Here is a 15,101-nt window from a genome sequence, read left to right on the forward strand (position 1 = left end):
AAACAAAAGGACGACAATTTCAGGACCCTCCCCTGAAATCCCAGGATCAGTCATTTTACATTGGACTATTCCTATTTTTGAAGGAGACTCCACTTGCCTTTAGACCAGTTATTTTTAAACTAGTGTCTATGACCCAATTGTATTGTTTTGCAAACTGCATTTCAATTCAATTGGTTTCCTTAGTGATCCTATATATTTTATTTTATGCACTTAAAAATTAACATTCTAAGGAGTCTAAAGGTTTCCCCAGATTGCCAGCAAGTAGCACAGGGCCAGGTACAGGGCAGACCCTCAGTAAATATTGATTGATTGATTGATTAAAGGTATCCAGAATATAAAATAGGTTTAAAATCCCTGGACTAGGTTAAACTACAAAGTCCTCTATTTGGCATTTAAAATCCTTAAAAATGTGGCTCCAGATTCTTGCTTGGTTTGTTTTCATTTCCTCACAAGTAAAATAAGCTGGCTCTACTAGACAATCTCTAACTCCATTCTAGCTCTAACTCTAAGATTAGGAGAGAAATGTGAAGATGCAATTTGTTGCTCATATTGTGGGACCATGGGGTACCTTTCACTTCCCTTTGAGCCTCCTTTTCCTCATGACAAAAATTGTTAATATACTTGCTAATAGAATGACAGAATGTTGTTAATATCAAATGCAATATGGATTACCACTTCCTTAAATGACACTTGTAAGGTCAGAATTTCAATAATGTCCTTATATTCCTACTCTTAAAGATATTTACTCTTGATTAGGTTGAGCTGAACCTCACTCTAAATCCCCCCACACAGAGATTTTATCTTGTAAAGGAAACCTGGAAGCTGGATCTCAGCTTCTAACATCCTTGCCCTGCTATTAGGATTCATGGTGTGAAGAGCAAAAAGGCCAGAATGAAGTGAATTTCTTTGCTCAGATTGCCAAAGGTCCCAGGGATCTCATGATCGGGACTTGCTACCTCATATGGCCTCCTGCTCTTCTCCTGATGGTATAAGAAGTTTTTGCATGGGTCTTGGAGTTAGGTGATCCATCGTGCCTTGTACTTCTGGGACCTCCCCCAGAGCAGCAGGTTTGCTATTCTATTATCTCAATTAAAGATGCTTTATTCCTCAACTCATGACTTTATTACAGGATTTGTTTCAGGACTTGACATTCATGGATATGGGGCAGGATTGGACTGAATGACCTCTAAGAATCCTCCCAGCTCTAAAATACCCGGTTTACCCTTTGAGAAATACTTACTCAATTGAGACAATGACAGCATTCAGTTCCTCTGCCATTTTTGAACAGAGTTCATCATAATAGCTAATTCCTGGAAGAAACAGAATGATCAGAGTAAGATCTATGATATTTTAAGTCATCGACTACTCTTATTAGCAAACATATTTCTGGGACTGGTATTGGACTTTTATCATCTCAATACAATCTCCCTGAAGGCAGACTTCTCAGAATTTAAAAATCAATATGCCAACATTAAATCTTTGCAATTGTTCAATTATCTAACATTATTATTATTATTTTTGCTGAGGCAGTTGGGGCTAAGTGACTTGCCCAGAGTCACACAGTTAGGAAGTGTTAAGTGTCTGAGGCCAGATTTGAACTCACGTCTTCCTGACTTCAGGGCTGGTGCTTTATCCACTACACCAATTAGCTGCCCACCTAACATTATTAAAAAAAAAAAACAAAAAAAACAACTAATCATCTTTTCATTCAGCTCTTCTTTTAGTAGAATTCAGTAAGAGGAAGTCAGGAGAGGAAAACAGCTTATCCAGCTACAGAGCTGCATTCAATCCCTCTCCCAGCTCTGTCCCTCACCCATTTGGCCTTTGTCAGATCTGGCCAAGTAGTTTGTTTTTGGTTGGGGAATGGATGGATTGGTTGACAGTCTGTTTTTGTGTTCCACTTCCCACACAGCTAGACTTTCTGGCTAATGTCTTTGTACTGGCTTCCACCACATCTATTATACATCTTCATCTTCATCCTTGCCATCACTTCCATTTATATGGCACTCACCATGTGTCCTGTGCCCTATATAAAGATGCAGCTTGGGCATTATCTTTTCCAAGAAGCCTTACCTGATTCTTTCCCTTCTATGCTACTTTATGGTGAACTATTTTGTACATATTGACATTTTTTTAAGGCAAAGTTAATTGATTTGCCCAGAGTCACATAGCAAGTAAGCATCTGAGGCTGGATTTGAATTCAGGTCTTACAGAATCCAGAGCTAGTATTCTATCCACTGAGCCCCTAACTACCCCTTGATTCACTTTTCATTGATTCTGTATTTATTTAAGTGGATATTTATTATTTTTCCCAATAAAATGCAAACTCCTTTCAAGCTGGGATCATTTTATTCTTTGTACTTCTATTCCCAGAACATCAAATGGTGTCGGTCATAGTCAGCTTATTTTTTTCTTAATAATAGCTTTTAATTTTCAAAATAAATGCAAAAATAGTTTTCAACATTCACCCTTGCAAAACTTTGTGTTCCAAGATGTTTCCCTCCCTTCCCCCCACAGCAAGTATGTTAAACATGTGCAATTTTTCTATACAGATTTCCGTAGTTATAATGCGGCACAAGATAAAAAACAGATCAAAAAGAAAAAAAAAAAAGAGGACAAAAAAAACAAGTAAACAACAAAGGAGGTGAAAATACTATGTTGTGATTCAGTTTCCATAGTCCTCTTTCTGGATACAGATGCTTCTCTCCCTCACAAGTCATAGCCAGTTCTTAACAAATGCTTGATGAGTGATCGATTTCCTTATCCTCACCAACACAAGGTTACATCCGGTCCTGCTCTGGACAAATGGTCCTCATCCCTAATACCTTTTGCTCTCAATTCCTCTCCCTCAATCAAATCTTATTTGGTCTGTGTCATTCCCACAAAACTCTGCTTCCTGCTAAGTGATAGCTAATTAATCAAATAGAATAATGGGTACAAACTTGCTATCTCTACCAGGTAACATCGAGTGCATTTTATAATGTATTTCCTGAAAACAATATCTGAGACTGCCAGAATGGTTCTATAGAAAGAAAGGACAACCTTCATTGAACTCACATGGACTTTGCTCCTAATATGTACATAAGCTTTTCCATGATACTTGACATATCTTATCTTGGTAACCGTGAGTTAAGTTCTTTAACTAATCTCATTAGGCAAATGTCTAAGATTCCATGGGACAAAAATGTCAACCTGCATTGGTAAGAGGAGTTTCCTCACTTGAGAATTCCATATATCAATAAAATCAGTGGTCTGAACCCTATCTCTATCTCCTTCTATGAGCAACGAGAGCCCCTGCAAGATTTTAAGCAAGGAAATGAGGTGGTCAGATCTGAACATCAGGAAGATGATAATGATGATGATGATGATGATGATGATGATGATGATGATAAAAATTTAGAAAGTCTCTATTTTAAAAATCTGGAAAGACCTACATCAACTGTTGCTGAGTGAAGAGAACAGAACCAAGAGAACACTGTACACAGAAACAGCTACATTGTGTGGATGATCAATTTTGATAGACTTTGCTCTCCTCAGCAATACAATGATCTGAGACAATTCTAAAAGACTCATGATGGAAAATGTGATCCATACCCAAAGAAAGAATTGGAGTCTGAATGCAAATAGAATCACAGCATTTTCACTTTTTTTGTTGTTTTTAGTTTGTCATGGTTTTTTCTATTTATTCTCATTCTTCTTTCACAACATGACTAATGTGGGGAAATGTTTAATATGATTGTACATGTATAATCTATATCAGATTGCTGTCCTGGAGAAGGGTGAAGGAACGGAGGAAGGGGAGGAAAAAATGGAAATCAAAATCTTATAAAAGTAAATGTCAAAAACTAATAAATATTTTTTTAAAAGTCTCTATTTGGGGTTTAGGACACTCAAGAGACCTTGTCCTTGTGAATTTCTATGGGTTTCTAACTTTCAAGGAGATAAAATGATTCACAGCAGAGTGTGAGACTTGAAATCATAGGAATTGCATTCAAATCCTATCCCTGAAGGCCCCCTTTCAGCCCTACATCTATAAGGATTAGATTTCTTCTTTACTAAAGTGCCATGAACCCCTGTAAGCAGGAATCCTCCCTCTGTACCTCCAAAGCCCCTAAGACAAATCCTTTGCCCTGAACAGGCACTCAGACAATATTTGTAGAATCCATACTGAATGAAAGGTGGCCAGAAGCCCAGATTGGCCTGGAATTATTCCAGGTTTTTGCTATTTAATGGACAGGTATGCTTAAAATGAGATGCTTAAAATTAGTCTGCCAGTACGCAATCACCATTTTAACATGCTTATGGTAATTTACCTGTGATAATTGGGACCTCGGGGTAGTTCAAACTAATTTGGAGCTTAGATGAGATAGAGGCTCAGGGATAAGAAGCAATCATAAGATCCATGGAGCAGATGGAGTCCCATGAGGCACACTGCAAAAGGCTGTCCTAGCAGCCCTTCTTTACCTCTATGGCTACTGAGTCTGGGACTCTAATACATTTAGAGTTGGAAGGAACCCAAGAAGCCATCCAAAAGGAAGGGTAGGAAAAGCTGGATGGCTCAGTTGATAGAGCCCTGGCCTTGGAAGTAGGAGAATCTGAATTCAAATCTCACCTCAGACACTTACTTATATGATAGTTTAACCCTGACTGTTTCACCAAAAAGGAAAAAAAAGATAAAAAAAAAAAAAAGCATGAATCATCGATTGAGAACTAGAAGGGACCTTAGGTGAGGAAACTGAGATTCAGAGAAGCCAAAGAAATGACCCAAGATGACATAAATTAGTTAGTGGCAAAGTCAGGATCCAAATCCCACTGAGTCCGAGTCCAGGAGTGTTTGTCCTATACTATGATATTCTCATGGTTTAGGATAGAGGTTTTTTGGGGGAGTGAGAAGTCTTGGGAGGGGAATATGGGGGCATGTCATTGTTAATTATTTAATTGATTTTATTTGAGAGAAATGGTTTTTAGGTACTAGCAACAGGTTCAAAATTATTGTGCTCAATCAAGGTAAAGGCTCTTAAAAAAAAAAAAAAATTAAAAAACAACTGAAAAGCACTACCCATCTAAAACCATTAGAGCTTTTCCAAAACTTACTTGCACTCGCCAGGGCCCATCCTCCTCCATGGATGTAAACAATACCACTCTTCAGTGGTTCTTTGGCCTTTGGGAAACCTTCAAAAACTCTAACTTCGACACCGTCAAAATTGGTATCGGTGATCTGAACATTGGGAGACGACCACGCGCTTTTCTTGCCAAAAGAAACGATGATGAAATTCAGGGCGATGAGATGATGGCTGAGGCCCACATATTGGATCAGATGACTCTGAAAAGCAAGATAGAAGATTAAGGAGTGCTCATATCTACCTTATCAGAAACTCATCATCATTGGTCAAAATTGACTGAGCAAGTACCTACAGGAAAATGGGGCCGAGTCTGACATTCAAGGAGGAATAACAACAGCCCACCTGACATTTACTTGTAGGTGTGCAGAGCACTTTACAGACCATTTCATTTGGTCATCATAGTGAACTAGGTGAATTTATTATCCCCATTTTACAGATGGAAAAACTGAGACTGAAGATAGCTAGTTAAATGACTTGTCCATGATTACAAAACTAATAAATTTATAAGAAAGCATTTGAACTCAGTTCTTCCTGACTTTAAATATAACACATTCTATCCATTGTCTTTAGACAGTGTCTACAGGGTGTACACAAATCACACCCACTGTTATGTCAATCACTAATTATATACTACCTTTCATAGGAATGCAATTTTTATAAACAAAAATTAATAAACAAACATCATTAAGTTGTCTGCTATTCTGGGTGCTTGCTGAGTATTTGGAATCCAAAGATTTTTTTGAATGAAAAATTTTGCCCTCATAGAGCTGATAGTTAAATGGAGAAGGAGAAGGATAGTTAAATGGAGAAGGATAGTTAAATGGGGAGAGGAAATGGGAGACATGCATGGGAAATCCCTGGGTGCTTTGAGACAAGTCAATCCAACTTTAGAGCAAGTCTAAAAATCAACTGCAAAAAGAACAAAAAAAAATCTCTGGCCAATCAGTCAGGCATTAAGCAATTATTAAGCACCTACTATCTGCCAAGCACTGTGTAAGCATTGATGATACAAAAAAAAAATGCCAAAGACAGTCCTTGGTCTCAAAGAACTCTTAATCTAATTGGCAGCAAGGATCAAACATGTGCAAACCAGCTAGATGCAAGATAAAACAAGAATTAACTAACAGAGCAAAGACACTGGAATTAAGAGGGATTAGAAAGGCTTCCTGTAAAAGTTACAAGAGAGTTTCAAGGTAGAATGACCGTGGTCAAGAAGATCAAGTTACTACGGGAATTGGGCTGTGGAAAGATCCCCTTCACTTGAGGTCAGAGGTTGTATGACACAAAGTGACATTTCAGGTGAGTTCTGAAAGAAGAAATCCACTTCAGAAAGGGATGAAGGAGGAGCTGTTGTCTAGGGACTAATCTAAGCAAAATTATTCAGACAGAAAGAAGCTGGACAAGAAGGAAGGATGGAGAATAATCCAGCATGGCCAGGATGGAGAAAGCATAACAAAGTTGAATCCACAGAAATTGGGAAATTGGAAGAATGGAAAGAAGTTTGCTTTTGTAACTTTTGTTAACCATGTTAACTGTGGCAAAATTGTTATTCAGAAGTGGCTTACTACTACATTGATGGGCATAATTGTGAAGTAAAGAGGTCCTTTCAAAGCAAGAGACTGTCCATTGATTCGCAAAGGGGTTGTGGAGGGGGCCTCAGCAATTTCACAAGTGGGTTGCAGAAGAAGCTTTGGAGGAGACAGAGAAAACTTTGACTGTAGTAGAAACTCCAGTGGAAGAGGTGATTACTGTGGTATAAGCTGAGGCAGTTATGGAGGTGGAGATGGCCAGCCTAATGGAACTAATGGAGAAAGTAGTAACCATGGAGATGTTGCAGGTTCTAATAGTAGAGGAGGTTATACAGACAAAAATGTGGAAACCAAGGAGGTAGATCAATGTGATGGTGGAGGAGGAGGATGTGATGGTTACAGTGAAGGAAGATATTTGGTAACCATGGGAACACTGGGAACTAGTGATTCAAAGATCACAGTGGGAAGCAGCAACCAAATTATGGCCTCATGAAAGAAGCTCAGACAGCCCCTATCATAGTGTTATGGTTATGATGGAGAAAGCAGTGTCTATGGTTGCAGAAGCTCATCAGAAAAGGGCAACAGTTCTTTGAAAGAGAAAGGGTGAGGAGTCATCAGGAAAGTTACTGGGTACTTTGACACAGTCATCCCAATGCATTAGAGGAACTAAAAAATCAACCACAGAAGGAACAAAAATCTTTGGTCAGAAAAATGATTGCTCAACTGCAATAACTTTGCCTAAACAAGCAAAAGCTTAAAGCTTTAAACTTAAGTTTAATTAGGAAATCCTTCTTGTTCCTGACTTTGCTAGTGAACATTTGCAAAAAGGGCAATGATGTGGTATCACTGAGATGTGAGCTCCTTGAGGTGGCTGAACCATTCATGGCAGCTTTGTCTGTTCATCTCTTTTCAATAAACTGTAGACACTTGTAAATCGAGGGGATAGCACCAATGATAAATAACAGTAAGGGATTTTTTACTCTTCAATATTTCTGTAGGTTAGCTTTCTGCACTTTTTCAGTGGAGAAATTTTAAAGAAATGGGGTTTTGAAGGTTCTGTCAATGAATATTTCATATGCCGGAAAGCAGTGAGACAGAATGGATACAGAGGTTCGCCTTGATGTCAGAAAGTCCTGAAGGGACAGCTACATGGTGCAGGAGATAGAGTATCCACACCTTGGAGTCTGCAGGATCTTAATTCAATTCCAGACTCAGATACTTACATTTTCTAGCTCTCTCACTCTGGGCAAGTTACTTAATCCCAATTGCCTTGCAAGAAAACAATAACAAACAAACAACAAGAAAACCTGGACCCCAGGCCCAACTCTGCTACACATTGGGTGTGAGACTCTGGGCAAAGAGTCCCAGACAATTCTCTAAGGTGATAAATTGAAGAAAAAAAAGAGCTAATCCTTAGTGGCAGGATTTCTTCAGCAGGTCCAGTTGAAAAAAAATTCTTAAGTTGAAAATCAGAGTTATAAAAATCTCCATAAATTTCTGGTTTAAAAAAAAAAAAAAAAAGGAAAGAGTTACTTTGGATAATAAACCATAGGACAAGCATTGAAGTAACCCATGTGTGTTTATGTGTGTGATGTATATGCTGTGGATTTGAGTCAGGGAAGCCTTGAATTGAAGCTGACCTTGGTTGTTAGCTGTGCATCCCTGATGGCTCTTCAGTTTCCCCATTTTTTTTTAAATGAGAGGGTTGTTGATCCCTCAGTTTCCTTCCCAATTTTAAATCCCATGACTTTCCCCCATATCCTGTATGGAAGGGGAAAGGACTATGTAATTTGCTTTATGGGAATCCCCCGTACTTAACACTATGTCTGGCATATATACAGATAAAGCATTCATTAAGGCCTTAGTATTTATCATCACATGTGCAGTCAATTGAGACCAAATGGAATACTCTGCTGATGGGAAATCTGGTGATTTCCAAAGCTGGTTTTGCAACCAATACCCCAGGGTATCTCCAATGTGCCAACGATAGACCAAAATCCATAAGGCAAAGCTTTTAGTTCCCTTTATGAAGTGAGTAGCATCATGATTTTTTTAAATGCAAAATCTGGCACTTTTAGGAGAGGGAGGATTTTTTTTAAAAAAAATCAAAAGCTAATGAATCGAAACTTCACTGGTCTAAAATGTCTCTGCAGGAATAACCTTGTCTATTAACCCTTCCCAACTGGAAAAAAAAAGTTCATGAGAAAAGCTCTACCAATAGGGGATTAGGGGAAGGAGAAGAAAGAGGAAAGAGAAGGTATAAGAGAAGGTATAAATAATCAAGAGAAGATCTTTGAAGAGGAACTGACTCTCTTCTCTTCTCTCTGGCCCCATGCTGAGATCAGATGACTCCTTCTAGTTCCAAAAGGGGAATATCAAACAGAAAAAAAGACTATGACTAAATAAACCAGGGGCTCAGGGCATGTGCCTCTAGAATGCATTCTAGGCTTCCCGGGGGTAGGGGAAGTAAAGAGATCAAAGAGGCAGCCTGTCCTTTGTATTTATATAATCCTCTTGTTACTCAAGCAAACTCTATCCCTACAAGAATTAAATCTGATGGGGGAAGGAGGGTTGATTGATGGATGAGAGGACTTTGTGGGGGTATTTTGAAAGAGAGTTGCAAAAAGAAGCCTATACTAAAAAGTTTCCAAAGCTAGGATGAGGGCAAAATGACCGTGATGTTGTAAACATTTGGATGAGTTCATACTTAAGAGATGCTAAAGAGCTGCCTTCAAATCCTACCATTCATGCATTCATTCATTCATTTACTGAATAATAAAGACCATACTGGGAGAGCTCTGCACTGGGGAAGACCGAACATTTGTCCTGTACATTGTCCTGTAATTCCCAAACCTGGTTTTAGAATCAATATCCCCAGGGGATCTTGTTGAAACGAGAGCTTTCCAAAATCCTCAAGAGAAAAACTTTTAGTTCCTTTTAGGAAGCAGCTGGCAGGGTGACTTTTTTTTTTTTAATGCAACATTCAACAATTATAAAGGAAAAGTTCGAGTCCCCATTGGATATAGTATAAATAGAAGATTAGACACAAATACAATTGCAAATAATATCAATTATTTTACAGTGTCCTAGGCAAGTAACCTGATGTCCTGGTGCTTGCATATGCAAATAAATGTGGAAATAAATAGGAAAGAATTGTACATGTTTACATATATTGGATTACTTACTATGTAGGAGAAGAAGGAAAAGTAAGGGAGGGGAAAAATTGGGGGCACAAGGTTTTGCAGGGATAAATCTTGAAAACTATCTTTGTATGTATTTTGAAAATTAAAAACTATTATTTAAAAAAAAAGATTTGTATATGCATATGTGTATTTCAAGACTAAAAGTTTCAGGAAAGATGCAAGTTTGCATTGATAGAGGGTATTTTCTCACCTGAGAGTTTCTGATACTAGTGAAATTATAGGTTCAGACTCTATCCTTATACAGAATCACAAAATCATAAAATTTCAGATTTGGAAAGGATCTTGGAGACCAAAGTAAGGGCCAGACAGGATAAGTGACCAGGTCATGGAGGCAGTAAATGACGGAAGCAAAGTCCCTATACACCAAATGTCGTGCTCTTTTTCATGATATTACATCGTGACTTGACTGCAAAGCTTATTTCCATTACTCAAACACTGATTCAATAAAATCTCTATTTATAACTCACTGGCAGAATTTCAGGTAGTATAGCACAGGCTTTTTTTTGAGAAAGAGGGGAATTTCTAGAGTCCTCAGTTTAAGAATTACTATATAAGGTTCCCCCCTTCCCCCAAGAAGTGTCAAGAGAGAAAGGAAAGTTTTATATGACCCCAATGTCCTGTCCAGTTCCTAAAATCAAAGTCATTTCCTGTTGGTGCTTCTCACTGAAACCCCCAGGGTAGAGGGCTTTCCGGGCCTGAGTCAAACTTCTGCCCAGCTAATGTTTCCCCATCTCCCCAGGTATGGTCTTCACCCTAACCTTAACCCATTACTTTGCCCACTAAAGTGAAGAGATCTTGGTCACAGGTTCCTCTATACCCAGACCTCTTACTCCCCAGGGTGAAGCACCCAAATCTGAGAAAGCTATATGTAACCCAAAGGCCTAGGAGGAACCCACCTCTGTAGGAAATATGTCAAGTGGTAGTTAAGATACCCAGCTGATGCCCTCTCCCATCTCAAGCTTCAAGTCTATATAGTGTTTCTTCTCATGGCCAGGTGATATAATCACATATATATAGATATACACACCTACACATTTGCATATGCTTATAGATAAGCATATCTGTTCAGTGATAGAAATTCACACACATACATATGTATGTATAGACATATACATACATATGTATGTATTGCAATGGGTATATATGCATATATGTATGTATGTATATAAGGTACCAGCACAGCATGTTCTCAAATAAAGTCACATTTTCTTTACTAAGAATAAAGGAGACAAACCTTTTGTTAACTGTAAATTACTTTATAAATCATATATAGAAGAATTCTTAGTTTCACATATAATCCTCCTTCATTAATTCTATTCTAACATGCATATGAAAATGCTCATTTTTTTGGTGTTGAATTCAGAATGTTTTAAAAATGGAAAGAAAATTAAGATGAAGCTAATGATTTTTTTAATCAATTACAGTATGCTAGCTTAGTTTGACAATGGGCTTTCAGAGCTGCTTTTAGCACAGTACCGTGTTTCCCTGAAAAAAAGACACTGTCTTATTATTTTTTTGGATAGAAAAAAAAACACCAGAGGGCTTATTTTCAGGGGAGGGCTTATTTTAATGCTCTCAATGGCGCCAGCAAGCAAATCACTGGGGAAGAACAGGCTGACACGCTCACTGCTACAACTCTGATCGGATGCGGGGGGGGGGGGGGGGGGGGGGAGAAAGGGGGGGAGGAACGGTGCATACAGAGGGTACCGTAATGTAGCGTGTAGCACAGGGGATCACCTTCACTACAGTAGCAATCTCAATAGGGCTTATTTTCGGGGGAGGGCTTATTTTAGAGGAATCTTACACAGTAAGGGGAGGGCTTATTTTCAGGATAGGTCTTATTATCGGGGAAACACGGTAGTATACTTCTCATATTCCCATGGTTTCTAAAAACCAAAGCCCAATAAAGCTTTTGGAACTGGAACCTCATTCAGCGGATTGTCCATTGTTCACATTGTTCCTTTGATGCTAACTGGGTCTAATACCAGTTTCTTCTACCCTGCCTGATAGAACTGGTTCATGTCAGGAGGTAATAGATCATATACAACACTTAAAAACAAATGCCTTTGCTATCTGGTCACCTCCCAGTACAAATCCTCCAACTGAGGTTAAGACTGTGCACCCGGGTCTGTCGCCTTTAGGTAAGGAAGAGACAGCTTTTGTTTCTTCCCCTCCCTAGGAGAGGAATCCAGCAAACTCAGAAAAATGGTTACAAAAGCAGCAGATGTGTGGGAGTTTTACAAGGTAAGAATCACATACTGTTGATTTAGGGCTGGACTGAACTCAAGATGTCATCATGGCCAAACCCTTCATTTCATGGAGGAAAACCAGTCCCAATGGGAGGAAGTAATTTCTTGCAAACCACCCAAGGGAGCAATCCATAGAACAAACACTTAAACTCTGATCCATCTTTCTAACCTTGCGGCACTCCCCTCGACAAACACTCTGGGCCAGTCAAACTGGCTTTTTCGTTGTCTTTCAAACAAAATACGCCATCACTCAATTTTTTTTTAAACTAAGTGCTTTTTTAAAAATATCTTTGTGAGTTTTTCTCATTAAAATTCCCTCTTCTTCTCTTCCCCAAGAGTCATTCTGTATTATAAACAACATTTTTAAAGATGCACACACACACAAAAAGGGAAATAAGCATTCAATAATTCAAAAAATTCTGTGATGATATACCACACCTGGAAGAATGCAGTGGAGTTTTTTTTCATAGCTCTCCTTTGAAGTTAACTTGTTCCTTGTAATTTCACAACATTCACTTCTGATTTGGGGTGACAGGTCTTTCCATTTACTCTGTTGTGTAGTCATGCTGCATAATATTTTCTTGGCTCTACTTATTCAACTCATGAAAATCATTGCAAGATTTTCTGTATTTTTCATATTACTTATTTCTTATTAAACGCAGTGACATTTCATTTCATCTATTATGTCACAATTTGCCCAATAATGGACTCTGGCTGTCCCTGTGTCTGGAATGCCCTCCCTTTTCACTTTCATCTCTCAGAATTCTTAAGTTTCCTTCAAAGCTCAGCTTTCCTGATGTGCCCATCTATTAGTGCCTTCCCTCCAAAATCATCTTGTATATTCAGTATATCTTTTCATTGGAACACATTTCTCTGATCATTATTTTTGCATCTTTTCAATATATCCTTTCATTGGAACACATTTCTGTGATTATTATTAGCCAAGGGGAAGATAGAATCTATCAGTCTAAGCAGGTATCATCTCACTGTTCCCCTCAAATCATAGAATCTCAGAATTGGACAGAACCCTAGAAACCATCTGGTTCAATCTTACAGGGATGTTCTTGATAAGATACTCAAGAAATGTTTATCCAGTCTTTGCATGTATCCAATCTTCCCATGAGGGAGAGCCTCATTCCTCTTGGGAATAGCATCTATTTGTTAGAAGATTTTTCTTTCATAACCTATTTTCTTCCTGTCTTTCTAGCTTTTTTACATCTTGCTCCCTTGAGTGTACAGTGACTCTGGCCTCTTTGCTGTTTCTTGTACAAAACCCTCCTTTTTCCTGATTCCCAACATTTTTTTTTGGCTGTACCCCAAGCCTGCCATTTTCTTCTTCTTACTTCTACCTCCCTGGATGTCTTCAGTTCTCAACTAAAATTCTACTTTCTGCAAAAAGCCTTTCCTGGCTCTCTTTAAAATTAGTGCCTCTCCTCTGTTGATTTTCTCTAATTATATATATATATACATATATATATATATATATATAAATAAATAACTGCAAGGTTAAAAAGATGGATCAGAGTTTAAATGTTTGTTCTATGGATTGCTCCCGTACGTGGTTTGGGAGAAATTATTTCCTCCCACTGGGATTGGTTTTCCTCTATTAATTTGAATATAGTTTATATATGGTTATTTCCATGCTCTTCCCCGCATTAGATTGTGATCTCCTCAAGATCAGGGATTCTTTTTGCCTTTGCTTTTATCCCTAGAATTTAGCACATAGTAAGTGGCTTAATAATTCTTGTGGATTTGACTTCTCATCAAGCCAAAATGTGTCCCCTATGCAAATTCTGCCTGTTTCTCATAACTGTTGCCTAGCTTTGCATAGCTCATCCTTCATTTACATCCAGTTTAGGTTTATAATCTATAGCTGCTTCTGCAGGGATTCATTCTTGGAATGAAAACATAAAACAAAATACCACGTTGTTCTCCCTCTACTGTTTCTATACATACTCAGTAGAGAATCTCTAAAAACTATAATACTTGTGTGCGTTCACAAAGGGGTACCAAAGCTACCTTTGTCTAGAGGCCTCAAAGGTCCTTTCAGCTCCAAATCCCAACATTATGGGATTCAATCTCAGTGCCATCAGGCTGATTTAGAGCTGGGAGTAACCTTAGAATGGACTAAACCCAACTCTATAATTTTACAGATAAGGGAACTAAGGCCTAGAGAAATTAAATGATATGCCCATTGTCACAGAGCTAGTAAATGCTGGCTGACAGGGCCCCCTGAGGTTGGAATTGATAGGGATTTTATGAATGCTAGTCAATGTTTTAGTAAATTTAATTTTATGCATTCTAGGCAAAGGTGATGTATAAGTACGAAATTCAAAACACAATATTCACTCCCAACTTCAGCAAACAGAAAGGGAGGGTGTTTCATTTCCAGTCCTTCATCTGTCTTCTGAAATGCATTATGCAAGACTGCTTCTGAATCAGGAGTTAATCTTGCACATTTGAAGGTCAGTGAGTAGGAGATCTGACTCTGCTTTTTCTACATATTAACGCAATGACATGTAATGTAGGCAATATGGCCAAATTTCAGTTCTCCAACACCTCAAATTGCTATGATTTCATCAGTGTGGGACAGCCTGAAGATCCCAATCCATCATGAGCTTATCAGATGGTCTTGAAGAGTTGTCAGAGAAAAAAAGAGTCATCCCCTTGCAATACAGAAAATTTCAGTACCTAGTAGGTTGGTCCTCAAACAGCAGAAACACAGCCCACTGGGTCTCTAACCATGACATTTTCAATTTAGCTGGACCTGTCAAAGCTTAAACACCAGTGGCATCTCCATACCACAAGACATTGGAATAGGACTTCAGGCAGCACAGAGGATACATTGAGGGATTTAAGTCAGGAAGATCTGACTTAAATCTTTTCTCAGATACTTATTGGCTTTGTAAGCCTAGCTTAGGATAATCACTGAACCCCTCTCAGTTTCATTTTCCTCATCTGTAAAGTGGGGACAGTAATAGCTGTGAAGACAAAATG

At 38.4% G+C, this 15,101-nt stretch overlaps 1 protein-coding gene across 1 annotated transcript in view; it reads right to left on the reverse strand.

Annotated features, from left to right (window-relative positions):
* The window catches only part of NCEH1 (neutral cholesterol ester hydrolase 1), a 55,842-nt gene that overhangs the window by 12,589 nt on the left and 28,152 nt on the right, over positions 1 to 15,101 (reverse strand). Inside the window, exons 2-3 of the mRNA XM_051983183.1 lie at positions 5,095 to 5,323; positions 1,241 to 1,310 (exon numbers count right to left, since the gene is read on the reverse strand). Of these exons, the coding sequence (XP_051839143.1) occupies positions 1,241 to 1,310; positions 5,095 to 5,323 (299 nt within the window). The remainder of the gene's footprint in view (positions 1 to 1,240; positions 1,311 to 5,094; positions 5,324 to 15,101) is intronic.

Source organism: Antechinus flavipes, chromosome 3, assembly GCF_016432865.1.
Source record: "Antechinus flavipes isolate AdamAnt ecotype Samford, QLD, Australia chromosome 3, AdamAnt_v2, whole genome shotgun sequence".
Classification (NCBI taxonomy): Eukaryota; Metazoa; Chordata; class Mammalia; order Dasyuromorphia; family Dasyuridae; genus Antechinus; species Antechinus flavipes.